Source organism: Asterias rubens, chromosome 4, assembly GCF_902459465.1.
Source record: "Asterias rubens chromosome 4, eAstRub1.3, whole genome shotgun sequence".
Classification (NCBI taxonomy): domain Eukaryota; kingdom Metazoa; phylum Echinodermata; class Asteroidea; order Forcipulatida; family Asteriidae; genus Asterias; species Asterias rubens.
The window spans coordinates 16,062,829-16,089,388 of NC_047065.1; the positions used below are offsets into that span (position 1 = coordinate 16,062,829).

Consider the following 26,560-nt stretch of genomic DNA (forward strand, 5'->3'; position numbering starts at 1 on the left):
TCACAAAGAGTTAGGACTCGTCTTATCTTGAGTATCTCGTCCGAACTTAGGATTAATCTTAAGGGCTGCTACAGTGCAGGGTTGGGACTCGTCCAAAGTCCTAAGATAAGTCTTAAGTTGGAAAAGTTGCAGACCTTTTTGATCCCAAACAAATATTTTGTGAAAATTACCTCAAGTGGATGGTATGGAAGAAGCACCAGGATTAGAAAACTGTTTGCCCTAACAGACTCAATTCCACATATATTGAGAAGACACCCCTTCAGTTATCTCAGGAAAATTGTTTTAACACACATTACTACATTTCAGAACATTTCAAGTACTCTTTTTTTACCAATTTGGATAAGAAATCATACAGCTGGTAAGCAAAACTATTAACCAAAGCATGGAAGAATCTTGCTGAGCACAAACTAAGTCACCAACCAAAAAATCATAACATTGTCAAGGAATATTGAAAGAAAAACCGCCCTCGTTGCACATGTTTGTGTGGTTTCAGGTGCCTTCAGGTGACGTCTTTTAATATTTTAGTGAGAAATTGCCTCTTTCTCAAAAACTACATTACTTCAGAGAGAGCCAGTTCTCCCAATGTTTTATACCATCAAAAGCTCTCCATTGCTGTACCAAGTGAGTTTTTATGGCAAAAATAAGTTTTTAGTATTACCAATAGTGTCCTGACAGTGTCTTTAAGATTTACTACTATGGAGATCTCAGTCCTCACCCATGCATCTTGCCATGAAACTGGAGTGGAACTTCCTTAAATGCTTAACACTATTTTTATGCTGAGCATTTGTGCTTACCGTCTATACGAAATCGAGGTTCAGATTAAACAGGTACCTTCGTTGGTTGGAATTGTCTGTTTTGTTTTTGTTTTTTGTTTTTACATTAGAGTGGTTTAATCAGATTGACTACTATGGCCTTCTCAGTCTTCGTCCGTGTATCTCGCCATGAAACTGGAATGGAACTTCTTGAATCTTTCCATCACGTCCTTGAACTTCTCCACAGACGGCAAGATTGTCATCCTGTCAAGAGAGAGAGAGAGAACCAGGTGAACATTTGTTGTTGAAAGAATGCGTTTTTTTTTTTTCAATAAAGCTTGGTTCATAAGTTAATGGTTATGAAGAGAATCACGAAGTGAATAAAATGGATTTGAGCTGGCTGAGAAAAACTGACATAAATTTGCACGGGGCTGAGGGTCACTAGTAACAAAACATGTCTAAAACTAGGATCCAAGTTTATCAGGTATGTTGAATTGATTGCATTTCCACCTTTTAGTAACATCAGGGCCCAATTACATAGAGCTCCTGAAAGGGGACATGTTGCCTCGGATCAGACAAGTTGCTCTGTAAAAAGCCTTTTGTAACCGTTTGTTATACAATGCATACGGTTGGAAACAAAAAATTAAAAGTAGAATACAATGATCCACACAAATCTGCCACAAAATAGGGTGGTTTTCCTTTGCTTTGCGAACTAACACAGTCGGCTTTTTATGGGATTCAAAAATTTCAATCCCATAAACCGTGTTAGACGACAAGGTAAAAGAAAAACCGCGCAATTTAGAGGCAAGTTTGTGTGGATCATTGTATTCTACTTTTACAACATCTTTCTACCCATATGCATTTTATAACAAACGGTTACAAACGCTTTTCCAAAACCCAAATCCTTTAAGCACAAAATTTGCTTCAGTTAAAAAATTCCTTGCTTAGTAAAATTAGATTCCCGGACAATACTCCACTCACTTGTTATGCTAAGAAAAAAAACAGCTAAATACCAGTCACAAGAAATGTATATGGCACAACACTTTTTTGTGATTTACCTGAAATGATAGGTGCCTGGTCTCTGTCCGAAGCCAGATCCTGGCACCACGCAAATACCGGCCTCCTCCAAAAGATGCTCAGCGTAGAACACATCGGGTGCTTTATTCATCTCCTAATAATACACAACAACAAAACCAATAAATATTTTGCATTCACAAAAGCAAAAAAAATAATACAAAAATTGTAATGGCATCATAATGCCCGCCTACAGGCTACTTAATCAGGTCTACTTGAATGATTTCATACACAACGCCAACGAGGACGCCCATTATTGCACTGCAAGGATTAAGTCCAGGAAGATGTCCAAATTCCACTTCATGAGGCAGAGCAACTAGCGACAAGCAGACTGGAATGGGTATGGTTATCCAAGGAAGCCAAGGGACACATTGTCCTAAGCAGCCAAGTAGAAGCAAAAGTAGGTGGCTTTTGCTAGGGAGCCAGAGGTGCTTGTTGCAGTGATCTTAAACTTCAAGGCTCGTGAATAGAGGGGATTGCAGTAGAGGGATTGCAATAGGCGTCATCAATCGCCATATTTGATGAATTATGCAAGCGTGAAGAGCTTCATGTACCATTGGCTGAGAGTCACGCGCAGCACGTACACTTTTCCATTGTTTTACATCAAAGATGGCAGTTGCTGACTCATATTACAACCCATCTATAACCCCTAGATACACGCCTTGCCCGCCTCCCACCTGCCCTCGCATCCAAATTTACACTAACGGACATTCATAGCACATACTATTGCATTCACTCTGTGGGCATTCCTTTGTTCTGTACACTTAGGGAAAATGCTATTCCTCAACTGTGTGGACGTGCTTTAAGGCAGTGGACACTATTGGTAACTACTCAAAATAATTATCAGCATAAAACCTTTCTTGATTGTGAGTAATGGGGAGAGGTTGATAGTATAAAACATTGTGGGAAACGGCTCCCTCTGAAGTAACAAAGTTTTTGAGAAAGAAGTAATTTTCCATGAATTTGATTTCGAGAATTTGAGGTCTCGAAACCAAGCATCTGAAAGCACACAACTTCGTGTGGCAAGGGTGTTTATTCCTTTCATAGTTATCTCGCAACTCCATTGACCAATCAAGCTCAAATTTTCACAGGTTTGTTATTTTATGCATTTGTTGAGATACACCAAGTGAGAAGACTGGTCTTTGACAATTACCAATAGTATCCAGTGTCTTTAAGTCCACATAGTGTTTCACTCATACGTACCTTGGCCTTATTGATGGCATTCTGAGGAAGCTTGATATTCGGGAAGGAATACATAGCACCCATGACCGGATTGCAGGTCACTCCCTCCACGGAGTTGAACGCCTCGGCAACAATCTTTGCCTTCTCCGCTAACGTCGATAACACGTGAGCTCTCTCCTGCAGGAATCAAAACCACAATAATATTTGATTGAACCCAAATAATCATGCACTGCTGGCATGCAATTGCAGTTTATTAATAAATGGGGAAAAAAGGAAAGTGTATGGGATTTGAGGCGTTGCATGGTGATTAGTTTGCCGTTAAACCATGTGTAGATTTTTAGTTCTGTTGAGAACTTGTCGTGCTTTATATTCTACTACCGCAGATGGCCAGGACTACTGCTTTTGCTCAGTGGATCGAGGGGATATCTCGTTATTAACTTCACTACCTCGAAGTGAGTTCTTCGACTAGCTTAAAATATTCTTGGGTAAATTTTACAACATATAATCTAAAATATTTCAACAATACACTGTAAATCAAGCAGAATAGTTTTTTTTTATAAGTGGCTGAAGTCATGCCCGGGAAAACTGGTCGTTAAAATCAATTTTCAGCCCTGCATACAATAATACAGGATTACTTAGTGGTAGTTTTACCTTAGCGAATAATTCATATGAGACTTCTCCTTCCCTCGGTGGGTTGACTACTACATCCATCACGGCCTGCTTATCAACACAAAAATTCACTATTAGGTCAAGAGGAATAGTAAATGCATCATGAAGTAGAATAAAAAAGATTCCTTCTACTTTACAGTGTTTTTGAATCCCAAATAAAATTGTTCCCTCAGCCAGTATCCGAACAAAGATAGTTGTTTCAATGTTTGCGAATCCCAAACAAAATTGTTCCGCTAGAGCTAGAGTACAGTGCTCTTTACCACTCACTATGGTATATGTTCACTTTGGACTTGCCTTTCAGATTTGTTGGTAAAGACTCCAGGGCTTTAAGAATAACTTTTAAATAAGAAAAGCCTTATATGTATGTACATGTATGGGTGTGTTTGATTAGCCTCCCCGGGTTGACCCAGGTCTGCCCCCAGTATGTTCAAATAGCTTTGACCTCATTCCAGGGGCTCACAAGGGTCAGCCCCCAGTGCCCTGCTTGTGGAAAGGGTCACTGGGTCGCTTAAGGGCTGCCCGAGGTGCATGACGTCACCACTAGAGGGTGAGTGATCATTCCATTAGCTCTTGTCAGGGGCTCACCCGTGTGAGCACCGCGGGTCGACACAGGAAAGCTAATTGAACGCACCCTCTATGAGTAATGAAAACCTTTTACATGCCGCAAATATGTGACATGATGACCTACAAACAGGGTACTACAAATTCCAAGTCAAATGTCTCATTCTTACCTGACCAGAGACTGTGGGACAGAGCTTTGCCGAGATGAGTTTAAAGAGTTGAGATTTGACGTCAGGATCCAGGTTATGGATCTCACAGTAACCTCCTCGGAGACCACACCTTCAGGAGGGGGAGGGGGAGAAATAAAACCTTGAGTATTTTAACAGCTTTGATAATAATAACATTAAGATTTGTTGCTTCTTTTAAGGCCTGGAATTTCAAGGAGGCCAAGGTCCTGGTCTTGGCCTTGGTGCCCCTTACCTCCAATGCCCTGGTCCTGCGAAAAGGGCAATGGCCTTTCAAAGATGAAATTCCAGGCCTGTCTTATATAGTAAACAATACGCCACCCATTGATGCTCAAGGCACTCAATAATATGCATCTTCACAGAGCTGCTTGCGCAGAAAATGTTGCTTTTAAAAACAACTTCCTGCTAAGCTGAAATGAGCAGGGTCCCAGTAACAAATTGTATGTGACATTGTATCTGGGCAGGTAACCGTAATCTAGTAAGCATAATGTTGCTGTGCTTGGCTACTTTTTGTGTTTAAAGCAGCTCTATGAAATTGCCGATTATAACAATTCTGTATTCATTTTGGTTTTTACCCATATACAATGTGTGTTAGTACTTATCCGAGTTCTGTGAAAAAAACAATCACAGGCATATTACTCGGGTGAGAACCATTCTTGCTCAGTAAACGTTTTGAGCAAAAATCCCTTTCGGTCTTGTAGACTCCCCCCCCCCCCCCCCCAAATTCAAGCCCTGTGCAACAAAAACAAGTACATAACAGACTTGGACTTACTCTCCCATGTATCCCTTGGACGTTGAATGGAAGGATGCTAGCTCTTGACTGGAATACTTGTCTCCAAGCTCCGTTAAGACCTTCTTGAAGGAGTGGAATTGGCTGCCCTTGGCATACACATTGTCCTGGTACACCTGAATCAAGCCACAACAATATCAATAGCGTTACTTCAATCAAATTCTATCTACATCTAATGGGAGACTTTCTGGGACGATAGAGGGCAGCAGACTTACCGGGTAAATCCATTGTTCTCAGAATTATGCGCATGTTCAGAACTACGTAAACAATGGAAATTTACCCGGTATGTCTGCTGCCGCCTAGCGTTGGAAAGTCTCCTATTAATAATGAAACACAGTATTGAAGCTTGACAAGGGCCGTTATGGAACCATATGTAAGCAGCCTACTTGCTACATGTAAGTCTAGGAGCACCTGTTTTGGGTGGCATAAATTGCGAAGTGCGTTAAGTGCGCTCGCCTCTCAACAATGTGGCCTTGGTTTGATTATAAGCCAAGTCCATAGAATAGAGTTGCGCATTGGTTCTTTCCAATGCCACAAGGGTTTTCTCTGGGCACTACTGTTGTCCTCCCTCCCGAGAAAATCAAACACTGCTGTTCTCCTCGTATACATACCTCATCAGCTAAGATGAAGAGATTCTCTTTGTGAGCAAACTTGATGACATCTTCAATGTTGCTCCTACTAACAACTTGACCTGAAAGGGTTACAATAATTAAGAGTTATTAACATGAGCCCCTTTCACACTAAACTTAAATCAAGAGAATCTGTGCGTTGAGGATTTTTTTTTCTCACAGATCTCAGATTAAGTTATGGATATATGCATTAGTGCACGTAATGCATCCTCGTATCCATGGGCTAAAATGGCACGGGGAGATCAATCAACCCTGGGAACGAAGTTGTGAGCAAACCCGCACAAAGGTTTCCGAGAACACCCCATAATAAACAGCCCCAGCTGGTCATTATCAGCTGACTAAACAATCCCTCATGACGCACTCTCCACCAATAGGAATAGCAAAACGGTCTGGGGTATTTATGAATCATCTTTCTAAACATATGCATTTTACAACAAACGGTTACAAACACTTTTCATAGACCAACTCGCTCTATCCAAGGCAACGTGTCCATTTAAGAAACAAGTTCATACACTTCAAGCCATTTTTATAGAGAGTCTTCCGTACTACTTTACCTGTTGGGTTTCCAGGGTTAATGATGACAATACATCGAGGTGTACAGTGTTTCCTTGCCTCATCTATCGACCTCTGAAGTTCAGATACATCCAGCGACCAATTTTTGGCCTCGTCTAAATAGTAGTTGATCTGCAAACCAATTCAGAATCGATTCCAGAATTAGATGTTAATTTTTGCATTGGGGGATAAAGAGTAAAGTTTGTTTTTACCCTTACATAGATACATTATTAAAGGCTGTGGACACTATTGGTAATTACTCAAAATAATTATTAGCATAAAACCTTTCTTGGTGAAGAGTAATGGGGAGAGGTTGATGGAATAAAACATCGTGCGAAACGGCTCCCTCTGAAGTGACATAATTTCTGAGAAAGAAGTAATTTTCCACGAATTAGAACTTGACATCTCGAAATCAACCATCTAAACGCACACAACTTTGTGGGACAAAGGTGGTGTTTTCTTTCATTATTATCTCGCAACTGCGTTGACCGATTGAGCTCAAATTTTCACATGTTTGTTATTTTATGCATATGTTGAGATACACCAACTGTGAAGGCTAGTCTTTGACAATTACCAATCGTGTCCACTGCCTTTAAGCAATGTATATTAAGTACTTTCCTCAGTTCAGTGAAAAAAAAATGGGCAAAACACTACAGAGGTGAGCGACTGCTTTACATCTACATGTAGCAATGTAAAGGTCAGGAGTTCCAATCCAACCCGAGTGACTCGACTGTGGAATTCCCACAGATCTAGGGAAACTACTGAGTATACCGTCAAGCCAGTTTATTATAACGCACGACTTGACAAGTCCAGCGGTTTTGTGTTTTTCAATTTTATATCTTTGTACTGTTTTAAATGATGTTGAATGATGTTAGCTTCCCAAAAGTAAGATTGAAATCATATCTTTAATAATGGAAAATTGAATCAACACACCGTGTGTACAGTTGAATGTTAAATTGCTCTGTAGTACAACACTTAATAATTATCACAACATAATCTGGCCTAGTTTGACTTGATGGCTTTGTACAGTGACATGCGTATCTCGAACTACTAGAAGCAGCTGTTGTGCCTACAGACTATATCTTTACTATCTTGTCTGTTGGTGTATATTATTATACATGGAAGAAAGTCTTTCGTTAATAACATCACAATAATTTCAAAAACAGATTTAAGATTGACTATTCTTTTGACAAGTGTACTCTGTCTAGTGCCTTCTAACGGTCCATTTCCTCCATTGCTTTGTATTGTTAAAGTTTGTGTACATTTTAATTGAAATTTTAATTGAATTAATGTAAATTAAATGCAATCTTCTGATGTCTTTCTTGTATTTTGAAATTAAAAATACACCATCTGTACATCTACAGGTACATGTAGACTGTCAATCCAAACCCTTCTCTACCAACTCCCCCACCCCGCCCCCCCCCCCCATCCTAGACACACCCCACTTACCTGGACGGCATTTATTTCAGCTAACGTTGCAGAGTAGAGTGGATATTGAGGGATTGGTATCATCACTCCACTCTTCTCTTTACCCTCTCCCGAGACCAGCATCTTTAGCACACACTGCCAGAAAAAAACAAACCCAAAACAGCATACAAAACAAGAAATGATCAAAGCATACATTTTTGCAAACTGCCTGGGCAAAATTTCATAGAGCTGCTAAAAGGCCGAGTCACAGTGCAGCGAAAACGAAAAAGATAATGATCACGACGCACAGAGAACGCATTATATTGGTTTAATGAGCATGTGCGTACTCTGCGATGAGCAATTTAATCAATAGAATGCGTTGTCTTTACGTCAGGATCATTATAGTTTTCGTTTTCACTGCAGTGTGACTCGGCCTTTAGAACAAAAAGTAATTAAGCACACTGGTTACCAGCCAAACTACCATGGTATCCTGCAGATTTGTTTCTGCCTAAAAAAGCTATATAAAATTAGGGCATGTTTAACCTCCATGCTGCTAACTCATGTTTCCATCTGTTTTTATTTTTATAGAACTTTTAATTTGCATTTGGGACAGAGAATATTTGTGTTTTACCCATACATCGATGTGTGTTAAGAGCACTGTATACTCAGTCTTCCCCCCTTCGGTCTTGACAATTCAGTTTGTCACACTGATTTCAATTTTCCAATATGTACATGTACTTTATCATTTATGAAATTATCATTTCCAATTAAATGATTTTAAATATGTAAAGGATTACAAAGGTCTAAAACTATCACCCAAACTCAAATAAAAAAGTCTTCCATTATAACTCTGCTGCTTTTTCGAAGCTTCCAACTTCTTCACTTGCAGTCACAAACACGAGTAAAACAGGGCAAATCAAACTGGGCCAAAGAATTAAACGATAAGCACAAGATATATTGTTCCAATTCTAATACTAGGTTTGTGTTACGGCTCTTACCCTAATTGCTTCGCTAGCTCCGGCTGACAGCATAATGTTATCAGGGTTGCTAGGGATACCTCCGTCTCTCCTCTGGATATAATCTGCAGCATCGTGTCTGATCACATCCAGACCGGTACTGTCACTATAAGAACCTGACGACATACAACAAAAAACACATCTAGTTCAGTGCGTATTATATTATTAAAAGAGATTTCCATCCTTCAAAGGCACTGGACACTAAAGGGTGGCTGCAGTGTTTTTTTTATTCATTTAAACGATTAAACATGACTTTTTAAACCTGAATTTGTTTTATTTATTTTTTATTAAATGCGCAAGTATTTTAAAAATTGGTTTTCAAGAGATTAAATGCTTGCATAAACGTGACGTCATGTCGGTAACCTGAGCTGTTGGGCACCCTGGCTGTGTGCATATAGAGACGTGTGCACTGTGTGGCCTGGTACCTAGGCACGTGTAGTTAGGGACCAGACTCTTTTTGCAGACGATATGTTTGAATTCCCGACGTGACGTCGATGGTAGGGGCAGTAACAATCCACAAAAGGGTCATTACGCAAGTCAGATATGTCGGGAATAAACAAAACACATTTTATTGATGTTCAATACATATATCAGAAATAAATGACACCAAAATTAACTGTTTTATTTTAATTCACCGCAGCATCCCTTTAAATGTATAGACCCTATGCACAACGCGCAGCACACATACACGCGCGTCTCCTGTCGGCCATTTTGTGGTAACAAATTTCCCCCAACAAGACAGAAATGGTAGACGCGCATTGTTTGTAGATGCGTAAAAACACGTGTACTATCCTTTTATGCGTGTTTTTGACACCCAAAATGGCAGACAGGAGATGCCGAGTATGTGCGCTGTCCGAGGTGCATAGGGTCTATTGGTAATTACCTGAACTCAAAATAATTGTTAGCATAGAAACTTACTTGTAAATATCTGCCTTTTCACTTTGTCAAGTAATCTTTATATTTTTAAATTATTGTGTATTGTATATTTCTCTTAATAACTTTATATGGAGCTGGTCTACTGTTGTAATTGTTTTTTTAATTGAATCGAGCAATCGAGAGCTGTTGATGAAGTATAAATTATTGTGAGAAACAGCTCCCTCTGAAGTAGCATAGTCTTGAGAAAGAAAAGAATTCTCACTCAAATAATAAAAGTCTTCAAACCTGCAAGCACACCTGAAAGTTGCGAGACAAGGGTGTTTTTTTTCCCAATAATATCATGCAACTTCGATGCCTATATTATTTTGAAGATTGGTATCTTATTATTTCCCTTTATTTTTCTCTTGGAACGATGTTCCAGTGAAGAAGTATTAAAAAAAAAAAATCTAATAAAATAAATACAAAAACTCCCCTCTTCGCAGGTAAACATTTTATAACAATTTGTAATATAAAGGTTAAAACTTGTACTGGTTGGTTTAAACCACCACAGATTCCAATCTATCTGTTTATCTAAGATACGGATGTCATGACCCTTATTGTAATTGCTTCACCTGTTAACAAACTCTATGTCGTAACACACAATGCAATTACCCAGACGACCTATTAGACACTCAGGATAATGCCGAGCCTAGTTCAAACAGCCAATATTACTGACAGCGGGTCCAAAGAACAAGAGCTTTTGATAGGGTCCCTGTCTGGATTTTTTCCTAGCGCGTGGAACGCCAGGTAAAGGGCCTACCATCAGCATTGCTGCTTGCTAAGTTTCTGACAAATTTCTCAACCTGCTTCTAAAATCACAAAAAGCAGCCAAGCAAGCACAACAAAATTATGCTTATCACAAAAAGCAATTAAGCACAACAAAATTATGCTTATCACAAAAAGCAACTAAGCACAACAAAATTATGCTTATCACAAAAAGCAACTACGCACAACAAAATTATGCTTATCACAAAAAGCAATTAAGCACAACAAAATTATGCTTATCACAAAAAGCAATTAAGCACAAAAAAATTATGCTTATCACAAAAAGCAACTACGCACAACAAAATTATGCTTATCACAAAAAGCAACTACGCACAACAAAATTATGCTTATCACAAAAAGCAATTAAGCACAACAAAATTATGCTTATCACAAAAAGCAACTACGCACAACAAAATTATGCTTTTCACAAAAAGCAATTAAGCACAACAAAATTATGCTTATCACAAAAAGCAATTAAGCACAACAAAATTATGCTTATCACAAAAAGCAACTAAGCACAACAAAATTATGCTTATCACAAAAAGCAACTACGCACAACAAAATTATGCTTATCACAAAAAGCAATTAAGCACAACAAAATTATGCTTATCACAAAAAGCAATTAAGCACAACAAAATTATGCTTATCACAAAAAGCAACTAAGCACAACAAAATTATGCTTATCACAAAAAGCAACTACGCACAACAAAATTATGCTTATCACAAAAAGCAACTAAGCACAACAAAATTATGCTTATCACAAAAAGCAACTACGCACAACAAAATTATGCTTATCACAAAAAGCAACTAAGCACAACAAAATTATGCTTACTTACTAGAGTAAGGGCCACGTCACACGAGGCAATTTACAAGCAACCAGTTCCAGGCAATCTCCAAGAAGGAAAGGCATTCACGTATTTTTCTCGTTGATCGTAAGACAATATTTGAAAAGAGACTTGTGCCCCACCAAAGTGGTCCTGTAGCGCTATCATGCACTGCAAATGGTTGCCTCCACGTTGCCTGTAAAAATTGCCTCGTGTGACAAGGCCCTAAGGTTGCATGTACCAGCCAAAACACCGTGACCATGTTACATAGAACAATTTGTGACTGGTATCCTGCTCATATCTGCTTTTAGCAGAATTGTGTCTTGAAAGCAATATTTTCTACTTTTAAATCAGCTCTATGACAAAGCTACAAACATGACAAACCAAGAATTTGACAAAATTGAATTTCTGTGTCGAGAATTAGACCACATGCCGTCGATTTCACCAAACTCTTCCTAACTTAGGATTAATCTGAAGAACTTAGGCCGAGTTCAGTTCCGTATCCGAAGACGTTAGGACGCATTTAACCCATCCTAAGTTAGGACGGGTTAGTCGATCTAACTCGAGATAGGATTAATCCTAGCGTTTCGTGAAATCGGCTGCAGACTTGTCCCGTCTTGAGTTTACTGGCCCAACACTAAAATCACTAGTCCTTGGGACTGAACATCCAAATAACTTTTGCAAGGGTCCGGTCTAAGGTGGGATTTGAACTGGGGTCCACAGAGGTGAAAGGCAGAGGAAGAAACCACTAAACCAACTAGGGAAGGCATATTAGACTTCTTACACACAGCATACCTATACTTCCTCCTTTGCAAGAATGAAGGATTCGTCTGGCTCTCTCTTTGGCATCTTCAGGGAAGTTCTTATCTTCAAGTAGTTTGGGGTACGTACAAAGGGCAACCACCTGAGCAAAAAGGGAAATGAAACAAAAATTGTCAACAAACTTTTTTTGTTAAAGGAACGTTACAGAATTGGTAAGAAACAAAAATCGTGAAGATCACAGATTTACATAAAACTTACACGGTCTAATGATGATAGTTTAAAACAACCCTTGAAATATTTCTGTCTGTTTATCGCTCAGTGAGCGTTTTATTCATTTTTTTTTTTAGCATCGATGCAATGCAAAATTTGTAATCGGTTTTTCACTATTCTCTCTAGATAAAATAACAAACCTGTGAAAATTTAGGCTCAATCGGTCATCGGAGTCTGAAGAAAATAACGGGAAAACCCACTCTTGTTTTTGCACGTTTCGCCGTGTCATGACATGTGTTTAATATGAATCTGTAATACTCGATGTCGAGAATTGATAATTGTTTCAATGTTTTCTCAAAAAGTAGGCCTAAAGCATTTCATGGAATAATATTTCATTTACCTTCTGTAAACCCTGTAAGTAATTTGTAAATCTGTGAACTTATTTTTTTTTTTTTTTTTTCCGAAAGTGTATAATGGCTTTAAGAACAAAAAGCTTGAAAACCACTGATGTAGCAGTTATCTAAAAGTTATTTGTGTATGTTTGAGAATCGCTGTGTCAATGATGAACAAAAAGTATTTTCAACTAAAAATTGCTTATTGCCAGATGAAATGCCTGCCATGCAACTTTTGTTACAGTTGTTTCCAAATACAAATAAGGGAATAAAAGGGTAACGGCAAGTTCTCAAACAGGGTCGTGGTCGGTGATAAAGGCCAGCAGCCGATTTAACGAAACTTTACGCAACTGCATAAGTCCACTTGCGCAACGTTTATGGCGCAACTTCTGACATAAACGTTGCGCAAATGGACTTACGAAGTTGCGTTAAGTTTCTTGAAATCGGCTGCTGAGCCGAAGGCGAGGGCCTTTAAGACCCTGCAATGTTTTAAACTCTTTTACTCCCATTCATAAATGCCCTTTTGTTAAAAGGTGAAACAGCTTCACAATTTCAGACAATCTGCCACTTGTTTCCTTTGCTATTTGGCGAACTTTGCAAATTTAAAAAAAAAGTTTGCGAAGAAATCTTTTGCGAAAATGTTTTATGTGCATAGGATGGTGTGAATAGGCGCGTGTACACACACATTACGCGACGTATACTAATAGCTATCAATTGTGTTCCCGCAAGTTAAGTAGGCGTACATGAGCTTGCGTGCCCAACACGCAAACCCAGCCGGTCTCAAACAGCTCTTAGCTGTGTCTTTATCAGCCCTTTAATAGCCCCCACGTGACACGCTCTCAACCAATAGGAATAGCGAAACTGTCTGGGGTATTTATGAATAACTCTTAATATTCAAGATGAATGTTTTTAGCTACCTGTGTTGTGGGGTTTACAATTCCTTAAACCCATTATATGGCTACAAGAAATGATAACAATGCAGAGCAAAAGGATCTTCCCTTCCCTTGGTATTTCCCTTTTAACATTGGTTGATGGTATTTCCAGGAATACCATTGACTTCCCGCCCCACAAAACCATTCCAATTGAGGCATCCCGGACATGCAATCTATGGAAGGGAACATCAACACAATGGCATTCAGCTCATTGTAGACATCTCTCTGCTTGGCTGGCCAAGTACTTACTGAAAGCTTGCCTTAAATCCCCAAACCACAAAAGACAGCAAGCTGTAAACAAATGTTCACAGATCATCAAGAACAAATTGATTCAAGTATAACGGACAGTTACAACAGAAATCACAAATCTTGCTTTGCAAAACATGCCAACATTGTTTTCATGTTTCAGTTTGATTCGCTGTTTTTTAATGAGACACAGATAAGTAGGATTTGAAACTTTGCTTGGTGGAAATTATACGATATAGAATGGTTTGCGGTAACACCATGTAATGACTATATCTGGGCCCAATTTCATAGAGCTGCTGAGCACAAAAATTTGCTAAGCATGAAATTTCTTCCTTGATAAAAACAGGAATACCAACCACTGGTATTCAGCTGTTGTTTGCTCATCCTGAAAATCACGTTAAAATTTGGTTGGTAATCCTGTTTTTATCAAGGAAGAAATCTCATGCTAAGCAAATTTTTGTGCTTAGCAGCTCTATGAAATTGGGCCCTGATGAGTTGGGGTGATTCTGAAAAGAACCGTTGGTTTCAACTCTGAAAGACACAGATAGCTTGCTCAGAATGCACAATACAGGCATGATATTGTGTCCTTGGAAAATAGTAGGAGTATTTTATAAAGTACATTAGGCCAAGTAAAAAAAAAACATGTTTCGCGTCCCCGCCCGCTTCCTTTTTACAGGCCGCCTCCTTTTTTATTTAATTTTTTATTTAATTTTTTTATGCACATGCATATTATTATTTTTTTTAAATAGGGTTATTTTAAATGATCTCAGCAAAAACAATCTGAATGTCTTGTCTGAATGCCTCGACTAAATTGTTTCATTTATGTTTTGTGTATTTCAGCAGTAGAAAAAACAATGGATATTTGACATTTTAACAAAGAATGGCGGCCATCTTGAAATAAAAAATAAAAAATAAAAAGCCCCTCTTCCTCCTTTTTTGAAAAACCCGGACGTGAAACATGTTTTTTTTTTTTCTCGGCCTACAAGGGTTGACCTACATTTGCACACAGTGTAGGCTTTAATAGACATTTCAGGCTTTCATTCACATTTCATAAATTTTTCTGATTTTCCCCAAGGGTAAACAAATCAGATATCAGGTTAAAGTAGGAAGACTATCATGATGCCTAAACAATTTTCAACAGTTGCTGCACATAATTGTTTGTGGCAGTGCATAAATAATGATCAAGTAAATGGTTCAGTTGACAACATCTGTCATGTCTGTGTTAGCCTGAGGATTTGTCTGGGTGTCTTTTTGACACCCTGTTTTATCTGTCATTTACATGTAAATTATGTACACAAGTAAACACTTTGGACGCCCAGTTTTAAAACTTTCGGCAAATTTGGATACCCCTTTATCAAATCTTGGCTAAAACCTTGGTTGACACAAGAAACAAAATCCTTACAAAACATTCATTCACTCTATAAAATAAAAAAAAAAATAAAGAAAAAATACTTTTTTAAATTTGGCAGATGTTAATCCATTCAGGTAAACTGGAAAAAGCTTGACTGAAAGCAAACTTGTAGTATAAGACCTGCACGTACATGTAACAAACATCGGAAGAAGCTAAAACAGTCACTGTATAAATTTGTGCTGGTAGTACAACCGGAAACCATGAAATATATAAAGCAACTGCTGCCAGGGAAAACAGCGCGAGCAAAATCGTTTGCTTTTTGTTTACAAGTCTTGCACTGGTATGATATTTGCAGGCCTGATACTTCACGGAGGCAACGAAGGCGATTGCCTCTGTGTCCCCTGGTCATTGCCTTGGTGCCCTTGAAACGCTCAGGAGCTGTACAAATTTGCAATTTCACCAAGGGTGCCCTTTACCAAGAAGAAAATGCCTTGGTGCCCTTGCCCTTTCAAAAATGAAGCATACAGCCCTGTATTTGGTCCTTGGGGGGGGGGTAGGAATATTGTATTTGGCTGGAATACATGCACACATAGTGTAGAAGCTAATAAATATTTTAGGAAATTTAATTTTAAAAAACCCCCAGATTTTTTAAGGCCTAAACCAATTGGAAATCAAACTAACAGTTGCTTCATATAAGATCCATGTACATGTACATGCATGTGCTGAGTATGAATACATGCCTGTATGCTTCGTTTTTGACAGGGCAAGGGCACCAGGGCATTTTGTTCTTGGTAAAGGGCACCCTAGTGTATGAGGAAATTATGAAATTATACTGGGAGAGAACTTCAAGTGCACCAAGGCAATGACCATACCAGGCATGCACTTTACCAACAAAAAAAGGAAATTACAAAATGTCAATGATTTTGTATAGTGTTTTTCAACTCTGAATGACAAAAGTGAGAATAAAAAAAAGGAGAAAATCAGCTGATCTGAGGAAAAGTTTCATGCCTGCCAGATGGAGGCAATCACCTTTGAACCTGTGCCTCTGTGAAGTATCAAGCATGTGCATACATGAACCGTTTCTGTATTTATTTTACTTAATAAGGATGCAATGACATCATCTGATGAATAATCAACGGTACCCACGTCAGCAGCTGTGTAGTTAACCGTTACTGCGATCAATAATTGGTAAACATCATCCTGCATAGCACCGAATCACTGATGCAATCCTACAACGGTCTGCATACACCTACTGTACAACTACAAGTACGTGGGAAAATTACTGATAGAATCTGCATAGCTGTGCAAATGTTTACTACACTAGTTCAACATTGTAGAATGCAGAAACAAATACACAAATTACTTACAAAAAATATTTTGGACTAAATAAAAATAGGTTGTTACCTTAAATGTATAAATTTTTGGAATTTTTCTAAGTCAATTTAGGCCTATCCACAGTCGCCAAAAAAAGGCAATCTTCTACTATTTTAATCAGAACACAGCATTCAACAGTATTTTTTTTAAAGTGATTTAAACCAACAACCTCTAAGTTAACGTGCAGGCACCCAACTATTTGAGCTATCTACATGTGGCCCTAGTTGGCGTTCTCCCTATTATTGTCAACAAATTTGTAAATACTGTTTTGACTGCATGGCTCCCCAATGGGAGACTTTCTGGGACGATAGAGGGCAGCAGACTTACCGGGTAAATCCATTGTTCTCAGAATTATGAGCATGTTCAGAACTACGTAAACAATGGAAATTTACCCGGTATGTCTGCTGCCGCCTAGCGTTGGAAAGTCTCCTATTGGGGAGCCAGTCACAAAGGTTTACTGCTGCCATATAGCTGGGGATCACACCCAAGTTAAAGATACAACCTGGGGAGCAAGCGACAGCCAGGGGATTACCTTTTAAGTGATATCCACATAAAAATCCAATATAGGTTTCAAGTAATAATGTAACAGAGCACGTTCATAGTACTGTAGGCTTATTAAGATTTCAGCAATCAAAATAACCAAAAGAGATTTATCAATGGGGTTTTCAAATGCTACATTTTGTTGTATTTATTTTGACTTTGACTTTCAACAAAAGTTTGTCAGGGGGGTTAACTTAAATATATTAGCACCCAGAAAAAAAGAAAAAAACTGTTTAAACCTACTTGAGGACCTTCCAGGGTAGTATGGATGAACAACAAGGGTCTAAGGTTCAAAGTGCCAAATGTCTTTTTATATATTTTTTTTACCAGTACTTACACAAACACTTTAAATGTGTGTCACCTACAATAAATAAGAGCATAGACAGTGTATTGTGTAAATAGGTATCTCTCACACTGAGATTTGGATATTTGTCCCCTTGGCAGAATTCTGAAGTGTGGCACTCCTTGGAATCGTGCCACTTTAGTTGAATTGAATTGATTTTAAGCGACAACCTTGATCAGGCCTCAAAGTAACCCACAGCAGCCACACCAATTGCCATGGTGCCCTGTGCAATTGCTGCAGTGCCCTGTGTATTGCCCTGTGCATTTGCTGTGGTGCCCTGTGCATTTGCTGCAGTGCCCTGTGTATTGCCCTGTGCATTTGCCATGGTGCCCTGTGCATTTGCTGTGGTGCCCTGTGTATTGCCCTGTGCATTTGCCATGGTGCCCTGTGCATTTGCCGTGGTGCCCTGTGCATTTGCTGTGGTGCCCTGTGCTTTTGCTGTGGTGCCCTGTGCATTTGCTGTGGTGCCCTGTGCATTTGCTATGGTGTCCTGTGCATTTGCCGTGGTGCCCTGTGCATTTGTCGTGGTGCCCTGTGCTTTTGCTATGGTGCCCTGTGCATTTGCCGTGGTGCCCTGTGCATTTGCTGTGGTGCCCTGTGCATTTGCCATGGTGCCCTGTGCTTTTGCTGTGGTGCCCTGTGCATTTGCCGTGGTGCCCTGTGCTTTTGCTGTGGTGCCCTGTGCGTTTGCTGTGGTGCCCTGTGCTTTTGCTGTGGTCACTTACAGACTAATGATAGTGAAATAAAATTGCTTTGTTTTCATGCGACCCTAAAAACGTCCCCACAACAATTTCGGCCCTGATACATCATGGCGGCAAAAACAAGACCTGAGGACCAGTCACACTTTCCTGGTCCCACTGGCCAGTTCGGTGTTGAAAAGCATGATCCTTCAATTTCAACCACATGTGGGCTAGATAAAGGCTGTGCTAGTGAAAATGACAAGCAAACTGGTCCGGCTGGCTAGTCACTACCAAGTATAAGGACATTTGGGTCACTGCCTTGGTGCCCCAATTCCAGTACACTTTTCTACATATATCTACACGTAGAGGTGCCCTTTACTATCATGTTAGGACAAATTGCTTAGCTCACTTGAAGGAACAAAGTATCACTCAGGTAGGTCTGCTGTTTGGCTTTTGTTTATTTGTGTCTACAGTAGAAGACATAGACTGCTATCACTGACTTTTCCCTTTGATACATTTTGCAGAGTAAACAATTAAGCGTTCAACACAAGATATCGAATGGTACATTGGAGAATGCATCGTTTTGTTGACATTGTTTTGCGCAGACGTCACACCCCATCACGTACTGAAACAGTTCATAGCAACGCACGGCAACAAGGATCTGACTTCTCGAAAGGTTAAACAGCAACCGTTCAACCATTAACGAAAATATACAAAGCGATTTCACGCCTGTAACTTATCTTGTTACGGGATCCCGATCATCGCATTTGTGGTTCAAGTGGGAACGCGGTCCACCGGACTACTGGTCCCAAAGAGTTCAGTGTCAGGCCAGTAAGCTCAACTGAACATCCTTGTCTCAAAATAATGATGTTGAAATGTTGATTTTGAGTCTCGCACATATAGTTGAATCCTGCCTAGTATCATCCATAAAAAGGTCGTGTCGTGGCCGAGCGGTTAAGACCACCGGATTCAGGCTCTGGTGTTTGATCAGCAGAGTGTGGGTACGAGTCCAGGTGGTGACACTTGCTACGTAAAATTAGGGGGGTAGTGCTTTCTGCACTACAGGCAAGGATTCGGACTGATAATACCCAAGCCTACATTCGTATGGACTGTAAAAGGGGTAACCCTGTTTGAGTATGTGACAAGGGCCTCTGGAAACAGAAAACAATTTGTACCCACACCTTGAAGTTGGCCTTCAGGCCTTGTGTGTATGGTGACTTGCATAAAAAAAAAAAAAATTTAAAAAGGAAGGAAAAGAAAGAGATAATTCTTATCTTAGTGTTTTCTTCGAACGAAACAAGATGATAAAACTGTGTTCTCATTGTGATTTTAGTCCTTTTTCACACTTTTGATTATGGTCTTGTAAATAAAATCCAGGATCAGTAAAGATTATTAAGTTAGTAAATATTCTGAGCTATAATCCCGAGCCCCTATCGTATGTATACTGTGCATATTCTTATTAGGCTCATAGAATTCTTTGTGCGTCACCGACAACTACATGTATGATGAACTACATCATTTATTTACCTGTCTGAGGAAGGTCAAAGGTTTCTGGCCCATGGCATGTGCATCTCCGATGTTACACTTGACGATGTCTTTAAATGGTTTGATAGCACCCTGTATGCAAACAAAAAATGTCATAAGAATCTACATTAGTAAAGGATTGAAAAAGAGGAGTATTGAAGCCTACCAATTCAAAATCTGAAAGTTATTTTGTTTCACTAGACTATGACTCAAATTTTCAGGGTAAAAAGTATGCAGAGCTCAAAATAAACCTGACAACCTCTTTGAATGCAAAATAAAACGTCAACAGAATCTACATTAATAAAGGATTGAATAATCTAGGAGTATTGGAGCCTACTTATTAAATCAGATATATGCAACTTTCTAATAAAAGAGGAAATGGCCGATCACACTTAACTTTTGTACAGTGTGTTTCAGTTTTCTATGGCACTGTTTTGAAAAGAAAAAGAGAAAATCAGCTGATAAGCTGGCAAAAGTTGTCACCTGTTCAACATCAGAAAGTTATTTGGTTTCAATCTGGCTCAAATATTCAACCTGGGTACAAAATGCATTAAAGCAGAGCTGAATATACCCACTGAAACACTGACATGCGTCCAGTAAATATATTAGGAGGATAAAATCACAATTGAAAAAGTTCTGTAGCCAAATGTTTTACAAACACATACTTTATAGGATTATTTTCACTTTGAAAGTTAAAAGAGAAATATTTGGCTTTTTAAAACTAAGGGGTCATGGATCAAACGCACAAGAACTAGGGTGAGGCAGATTTTGAATATAACCAGTTCAGTAATTTTTTATCACTGTTAAATTAGTTATAAAATAAACTTTGATCCACTGTGCACTTTCCAGAATGAACACAAGATCTTAAAGGGGTAAAAATGAACACAAGACCACAGGCTAGGTGCATATCATGTAGGCCTATGAGTGGGGCCAGTAAACACAAAACGGAACAAGTTGGTCTGAGCACTGTACTTTTTAGAGCTGAATAGCAAACGCACGCTTCCATTTAAACTTTACATTTTCGGTTTGCGTACCTTTTTGCACCAATACACAACTTTGTATTGAATTGGAAATTACATTTATACGATAGTGTCTGCTAATGTCTTGCATCTGACAAGGTAAATGTATAATTCAGCAATATGTACACACAGTCTGTCCCAATCCCATCCATGTGTCCCATGATCATTTAAATCCACTGTTCACTCGGGACATAATAAATGATGGATGCACGAGAGCAATCACTTTACTGTACACTGTTTGTAGAGTACCATAACCACTATAACAAATACGCTCACTGTGCACAAAAATTCAGCTAGGTAAAATGATTTTGCGTGTTGTTAAAGTGTTGACATTTTAGTTTTGCTCTGTGGCCGTATTAGCCAGCGTCTAGCAGTAGAGCTCATGTCTGACTCCGATTTTAGAACGGTAGTCGTCCAAATTAGTGTGTGCTTTATTATGATTTGTCTCCATATTGCCATGGCTTCCATATAATGCTAATTCCATGATTATAATTTTAGTCTGGACTGATAAAACAATATATTGTTCTCCTACTAGGAAAACAATATTGTTGAAAACAATATTTAAAGCACACACTAATTTGGACGACTACCGTTCTAATATCGGAGTCAGACATGAACTCTACTGCTAGACGCTGGCTAATACGACCACAGAGCAAAACTAAAATGTCAACACTTTAGTTATCAACGCAAAAACATTTTCCTTTTCAACAAATTTATTGAGCATCTTTTCTCAATTAACATTCTTTTGCATGCTTGGTAAACATTTTCCTACAAGTTGACCAACCATTTGAAACCATTTAATCGCATGGGTTGTGATAGTGGCACAAATGTGCATCGTAACTACAGTTATACAAGAACTGATATATTATCTACTAAACTATGCAATTACATGCATGCGTGTACCACGGTTTGGATTATAATTTATTGAATGTTTTTTTTTAAACAGTCTAGAGCAGGCCACTGGACTTAAAGGCAGTGGACACTATTGGTAATTACTCAAAATAATTATTAGCGTAAAACCTTTCTTGGTGACGAGTAATGGGGAGAAGTTGATGGTATAAAACATTGTGAGAAATGGCTCCCTCTGAAGTGCCATAGTTGTTGAAAAAGAAGTAATTTTCCACGACTTTGATTTCGAGACCTCAAGTTTAGAACTTGAGGTCTCGAAATCAACTATCTAAACGCACACAACTTTGTGTGACAAGGCTATTTTTTCTTTCATTATTATCTCGCAAGTTCGATGACCGATTGAGCTCAAATTTTCACAGGTTTGTTATTTTATGCATATGTTGAGCTACACCAACTGTGAAGACTAGTCTTTGACAATTACCAATAGTGTCCACTGCCTTTTGCTAATTACTCAAAATAATTATCAGCATAAAACCTCACTTGGTAACGAGTAATGGGGAGAGGTTGATAGTATAAAACATTGTGAGAAACGGCTCCCTCTGAAGTGACGTACAGTGTAGTTTTCGAGAAAGAAGTAATTTTCCACGAATTTGATTTCGAGACCTCAAGTTTGTAATTTTTTTGAGGTCTCCAAATCAAGCATCTGAAAGCATACAACTTCGTGTGACAAGGGTGTTTTTTCTTTCATAATTATCTCGCAACTCCGACGACCAATCAAGCTCAAATTTTCACCGGTTGGTTTGTTATTTTATACATATGTTGAGATACACCAAGTGAGAAGACTGGTCTTTGACAATTACCAATAATAATGTCCAGTGTCTTTAAACAGTTGAGAGCAGGCTGTAGGGCTTAACATTTTTCAGGCTGCCCGAGGGTTGGTGGTTTTAGTGTGGGGCCAGTAAACTCATGACTGGACAAGTCCAGCCGGTAATCTTTGTGTTTTTCAATTGAATAATAAAACAACACTCAGTGTAATATTTTTAGGAAAAACAAGAGATGACTTTGAGTCAGTCAGTCTGATAGACACCTTTCCAAAAGACAGAACCTTATAAAGTGCCATTTGGGTGCCATATTTTATAATTTATGTAGGTGCCGTTTATGTCGTTGTCAGGTTGTTTTGAGTCTGCTGGGTGGGTCACTAGGAACAAACACAAAACCAAGTACACTCACCACAGTCAGTACGTCACTCTAATTCCCAGTAGTGAGTGGGCAGTATGTCTGGCTGGGACATTTATAATTAATCATTTTTTCATAAACCACTTTGGGTCAAGGTTTTTTGCCCTAGTTCACGGAATTGATCTACTAATCATCAACCAAATTATAGTGACCACCTCAAGGGGAGCAGTTACCAGTTCAATTCAATGATAGTCTCTTTTGACTGAATACCGTGACATATTTCTATAATAATTATGATAGTAGACTAGACGTGTATTGTTTGGAGGGTGTGTTCCGTGCTGTGCATCAATGGGTCACAGTGCTCAACTTTAACACTAAGAGCGCAGGCCCAAGGCCAGTGATTTTAGCATCAGACCAGTAAATTCAAGACCAAACAAATCCGGCAGTCAAGTTGTACGTATATGAGTCGTTTTTGAAAGGACAAGGGCACCAAGGCATTTTCTCCTTGGAAAAGGACACCCTATGACTACGAGGAAATTGAAAATTTTCTATTGTCCATTCCAAGGGCACCAAAGCAATCTGTTGTTATTTGTGCATCTAATACTATATAGCATGTAATGTAACTCAAAATATTAAACTGACTCTTGATTGTGATAATATGCCTGATCATTATGTCAAACATTTAATTAGTTTACAAGTCTGGGCCAAATAAAGGAGTAGGTTGTGTTTGTGATTAACCCTGGTTTATCAAGATAGCTGTTTCATAAATCAAAGAACATCATTGGTCAAACTGGCAGAAGCTTTCAGTTTCAAGTTGATCCCCAAGAGATTAAACTCCATAATTATGACTGCTACAATTCATAGAATCTTAAACTGAAGAACTTTTCAATCAACAGGCTAGACTTCCTGGTTCATCGAAAAACAAAACAAAAAATTGTTAAGAAAACTTTTGAAAGAAACAAAAGAATAGATAACACACAATAATGAATGTTGTTGCATTAATTTAAGGCCACTTCATAGTATGTTCATACAAAAAATAATGGAAAGTTCCACTGCTAATTTGTTCTACTCTAGATTCGAGAATTAATGCTTGCATCAGTTCAGAGAATGAATTCAACATCTGGTGGTTTAGTTACTTGGGGAGTGGGTTCAAATCCCGGTCACGACACTAAGTGTCCTTGAGAAAGACACTTCACTTTAATTGCTTCAGGCATGATATTGGGACCATGGTCCTCGGCAAAAAGTATGAATATTTTATTGAGTGCAAGGACTTCACTCAAGGGTAATGTACATTTCGGGCTATTAAATCACAACTTTTCAGATTTTGTCCAAAGGAAAAAAATTATATATCGGAAAACATACTAAGAGTAGGACAAATATCATAGCTGGTTGCTTCTCTTCACCCAGGGGTATAAATGGGTGACTGTGAGGGTAAAGCTTAAGGTTGATATATTGTGTTTCAAAAAGCCTTTGGAGTGCCATGGCAACCCTACCCCTTAACCTGGGCTGTATACTCTCCAGGGAACTGATAAAGATTACAGGAATGTTATTGGCCAAAATGATCAGGGCACTCTTGTAGTGCTCGTTGACATGTTACTGTATATAAGGCGCTTTATAAAAACTGTTTGTTATTTTTGATTGTCTTTGGATGATTGTTTGTCAATTGTTGTCAGGGATTTGATACATCAATCATGTAAACATGCTAAAAGTTCAACCCAACCAGTTGTGCATCTGTGTATCTGAAACATTACAAACGTTACAATTTCGAGGATGGTAAATAGTCTGTTGGGTGTGTTATTCTGTTGGTGTGTTAGAAACATTGACTGCTTGTACTCAATCTACGGTTAAAACGCTGACTCCCTCTGTGATCCCCGGACCGGACCGTTCCATTTTTCATTAGCTGCGCCTCGGGAAAAAAGAACGCTACGGACATCACCTCGGGATCCGTGATAGTTTTTACCATAGCACTCGAAGCAATTTGTATTGACCCATTTCACCTGACGTCATCATCAGAATAATCTTGGATGCGCCATTTTGGTGGTCAATGTCAACGTGTGTTATTCCATGGTTATTCAGTGAAGTGCCCATTTTAGGCGACGCGGCGTTTACACGTAAACCTATTGACCACCAACATGGTGAGCGTGCCACCAGTCGCGGCGTGTGACGCGCGTGCAAGGGGGTCAATACTACTCTACAGTGAAAAAGCTGCTGGACTTCTGCTGGCTAGTCACGAAAAAGTACAGGCAACCCTGTTAACTTTCTCATTAAACATTTTGAAATGAATGTACCCGGGTGTACCAATATTGAAAAAAAAATGTCAAAACAATTTTTCCAAGTTTAAAAAATGAAGCTTTGTTTATTGCAAGGCTTAATTTGTAGTGTTGTTTTGAATTCTGATCTCACTTTATTAATTCATTTGTGTCAACTAGTTTGGTTTTTCTCCATATGGTAACTAAATACAACTTAAGACTTTGTTTTAGTATATTTTTGTTTTTAAGTGCCTTTGGCTTTGCTTGGTTGGGTAGGACAGGTAAGGTACCACTAGGCAAGGGCCTTCGTGAAAAAAAAATGTGCAGTACTATACTATTATTACGTATTTATGGTAGCCTATTGTATTATTGGTTACTAACTTTTTTGTAAACAGGTGTGTCCCACAACAGTTTAAAAATTATGAGCAAGAAACAATGTTATCGTAGTTAGTTTGCACACTCTTCATGCTCTAGCTAGGACTTGGTTGTTTAACTTGTGATAATTAAATTATTTACACTCAGTAATTAAATTACAGTGTACACTGTCTACATACACACAACAGTGACAGCTTATCACGAAATAGATATTATTAATTATCATTTATTTCTGTATCTGTTTTAATGAGCCGGCAAAAAAATGTCTAAACGCACATCACACCAGCTTATTTAGTTTATTACTGAATGTAGTTGCATGGGTATGCAATAATAAAACATGGTGATGGGTATCACTTATCGGTGTTAAAATGAAGTATGCACACACACACGCGATGGGGTGAAAAATGTAACAAAATTAAGCACACATGCCTGTTCGAGTTCCTTTTCCAACTCCGTCGCCCTGGCCACAATCGGTCCTCTCACGGCGTATTCCATCACCTTGATGTGGGGATTCATAGTGGCTAACGTAAGCACTTTTCGCCTCGGCGGCTGGCTTCCATTTATACCGCCTGCCATCATGTTTGCACCGACAAGAAATGGTCTACAGCATGCCGGTAGTTTGGTTCGAGTCCAGGATGCTGCTTGGCCGCCGTACGGTGGTGATATAACACTCACAAGCCGGTTGGCATGAATGGCGCGCTGCATTTTTTTTTTTTTTCGTGGTGGCGCGATTTATTCTTTAGGATGCAGGATCGAATGACGTTGAAATTCACCGAACTGACACGCGTGAATATAATGGCCGTCGGGTCGGTAGGGGTCACTGCGCACGTGATACTAGCTCCTTTTGGTAGACAAATTAATAAAACTCCGTGGAAAGTTCTCGCTCAGTTCCAACTCTTACACGCTATTTAAGTGGGTAGTTAGCCAGAGTACACGTCCAAAATGAAGCGTATATGATCTAGGATGACTACACTTCTGATGAACTAGCTTGTTGAGGTAGTTTAGTGGTCATAACATGACAAAACAACACAATTTCTACCGTTTGGTGGATGCTCAAAAATGGGACGAACCAAAACAATCAGCAAACTGCAGGCAGTGCGCGGACGCGAGAGGAAGGGGGGGCGCTATGCTAGATAAGCGGCTACGTTTGGACCATACCAATACACAAATAGGGTTGCTATAAACTTTGTTAATTAATTACACATCAATGATTGAGA

General features: G+C 39.0%; 1 protein-coding gene across 1 annotated transcript; it reads right to left on the reverse strand.

Annotated features, from left to right (window-relative positions):
* Positions 1–613: 613 nt before the first annotated feature.
* On the reverse strand, positions 614–26,429 carry LOC117289220 (alanine aminotransferase 1-like). Its single transcript, XM_033770236.1, has 13 exons — positions 25,773–26,429; positions 19,679–19,768; positions 12,117–12,225; positions 8,800–8,933; positions 7,844–7,957; positions 6,397–6,526; positions 5,825–5,904; positions 5,196–5,329; positions 4,409–4,517; positions 3,660–3,725; positions 3,030–3,185; positions 1,811–1,923; positions 614–1,016 (listed from the first exon to the last, which is right to left on the reverse strand). The coding sequence occupies exons 1-13, from the start codon at positions 26,046–26,048 to the stop codon at positions 917–919; spliced, it is 1,611 nt and encodes a 536-aa protein (XP_033626127.1). The 5' UTR covers positions 26,049–26,429; the 3' UTR covers positions 614–916.
* Positions 26,430–26,560: the final 131 nt, after the last annotated feature.

Coding starts and splice junctions, on each gene's coding strand:
- LOC117289220 (XM_033770236.1), bottom strand. CDS start 26,048: ATGCAGCGCGCCATTCATGCCAACCGGCTTGTGAGTGTTATATCACCA. Junction 12,226..19,678: donor CTTTGACCTTCCTCAGACAG/GTAAATAAATGA, acceptor CTTTTTGCTCAG/GTGGTTGCCCTTTGTACGTA. Junction 6,527..7,843: donor CTGAAATAAATGCCGTCCAG/GTAAGTGGGGTG, acceptor ATTGGTTTGCAG/ATCAACTACTATTTAGACGA.